We start from the raw sequence: 957 nt of genomic DNA, 5'->3' as shown, positions 1-957 counted from the left end.
TGACTCCGAATCATATAAATACTATGAAGTGTAAATGTGTTTTTCTGTTAATTTAATTAAAATGGAAAGAAGTACACTTTGTATTAAATTCTTTTCTTTAGTTGGCACCATGCAAGTTCAAATGTAGCATCTTGTCTTATTGAGAATTTTGTAAATTTCTAAAAAAATCTTTCTATTTTGCATTGCAGCTGGGCTGGGAAGAACAGGTACATTAATTGGCTGTTACATGATGAAACACTACCGATTCACAGCAGCAGAAGCAATAGCATGGTTGCGCATTTGCCGACCTGGTTCTGTCATTGGTCCCCAACAACATTTTATGGAAGAGTATGTTAATATTATATTACATGATGTGACTATATAATTTTTAAAAAATAGTTTTTAATGCCCCTTTATCTGCTACTAAATAATTCATGCTGAATTTTGTTGTTTCAGCAAACAAGCTGGTATGTGGGTACAAGGTGATATTTATCGTAAGAAAGCAAGAGAAGGACGTGCAGTGAATCGGCAGAGTGTATCACAGATCTTGACTGCAGTAGATGACATTAGTATCAATGATTCAGACAAGACAGACAAAGTAAGTGTGACATACACAAGTAAAGTTGTTGAAAATTTATTTTTATATAAAAAAATTCTTTGATTTACCTATTATAATTTAGGTCAGGAAATTAAGGGTAAGTTGGTCACAATATTTTGTGTGCACTACTGATAGTAGAGTCATTTTCATGAGATCCGTAACTAATTTTAGGATACCTTTTTTCCTTGATGGATTTGGCAAGATTGATCAATTTAGATAAAATATAGCTCCTATATACCTCCCAGATATGGGGGGAAAGTTCCGTTTGGGGCCGTTTTTCAAAATGGCTGCCTGTTGATTTGGGCGCTTGTATCTCGATAACCACTGGTCAGAGAGACTTGATTTTGGTCTCAAATTGTTCACAATATGCATGTTCCTAT

At 34.3% G+C, this 957-nt stretch overlaps 1 protein-coding gene across 1 annotated transcript; it reads left to right on the top strand.

Moving 5' to 3' along the window:
- Positions 1-186: 186 nt before the first annotated feature.
- LOC117110630 (dual specificity protein phosphatase CDC14A-like) lies at positions 187-596 on the top strand (the record flags this gene model as incomplete). The annotated part of the gene is made up of 2 exons (XM_033253397.1): positions 187-327; positions 436-596. Coding segments are annotated over exons 1-2 (262 nt in total), but the record flags the coding sequence as incomplete, so codon positions are not given.
- Positions 597-957: the final 361 nt, after the last annotated feature.

The sequence above is a fragment of the Anneissia japonica genome, unplaced genomic scaffold (genome assembly GCF_011630105.1).
Source record: "Anneissia japonica isolate Jap-2015-1 unplaced genomic scaffold, ASM1163010v1 scaffold292560_len1414_cov342_single, whole genome shotgun sequence".
Classification (NCBI taxonomy): Eukaryota; Metazoa; Echinodermata; class Crinoidea; order Comatulida; family Comatulidae; genus Anneissia; species Anneissia japonica.
The sequence above is the reverse complement of the archived record's forward strand: the minus strand, read 5'-3'. Positions and strand labels throughout refer to the sequence as shown.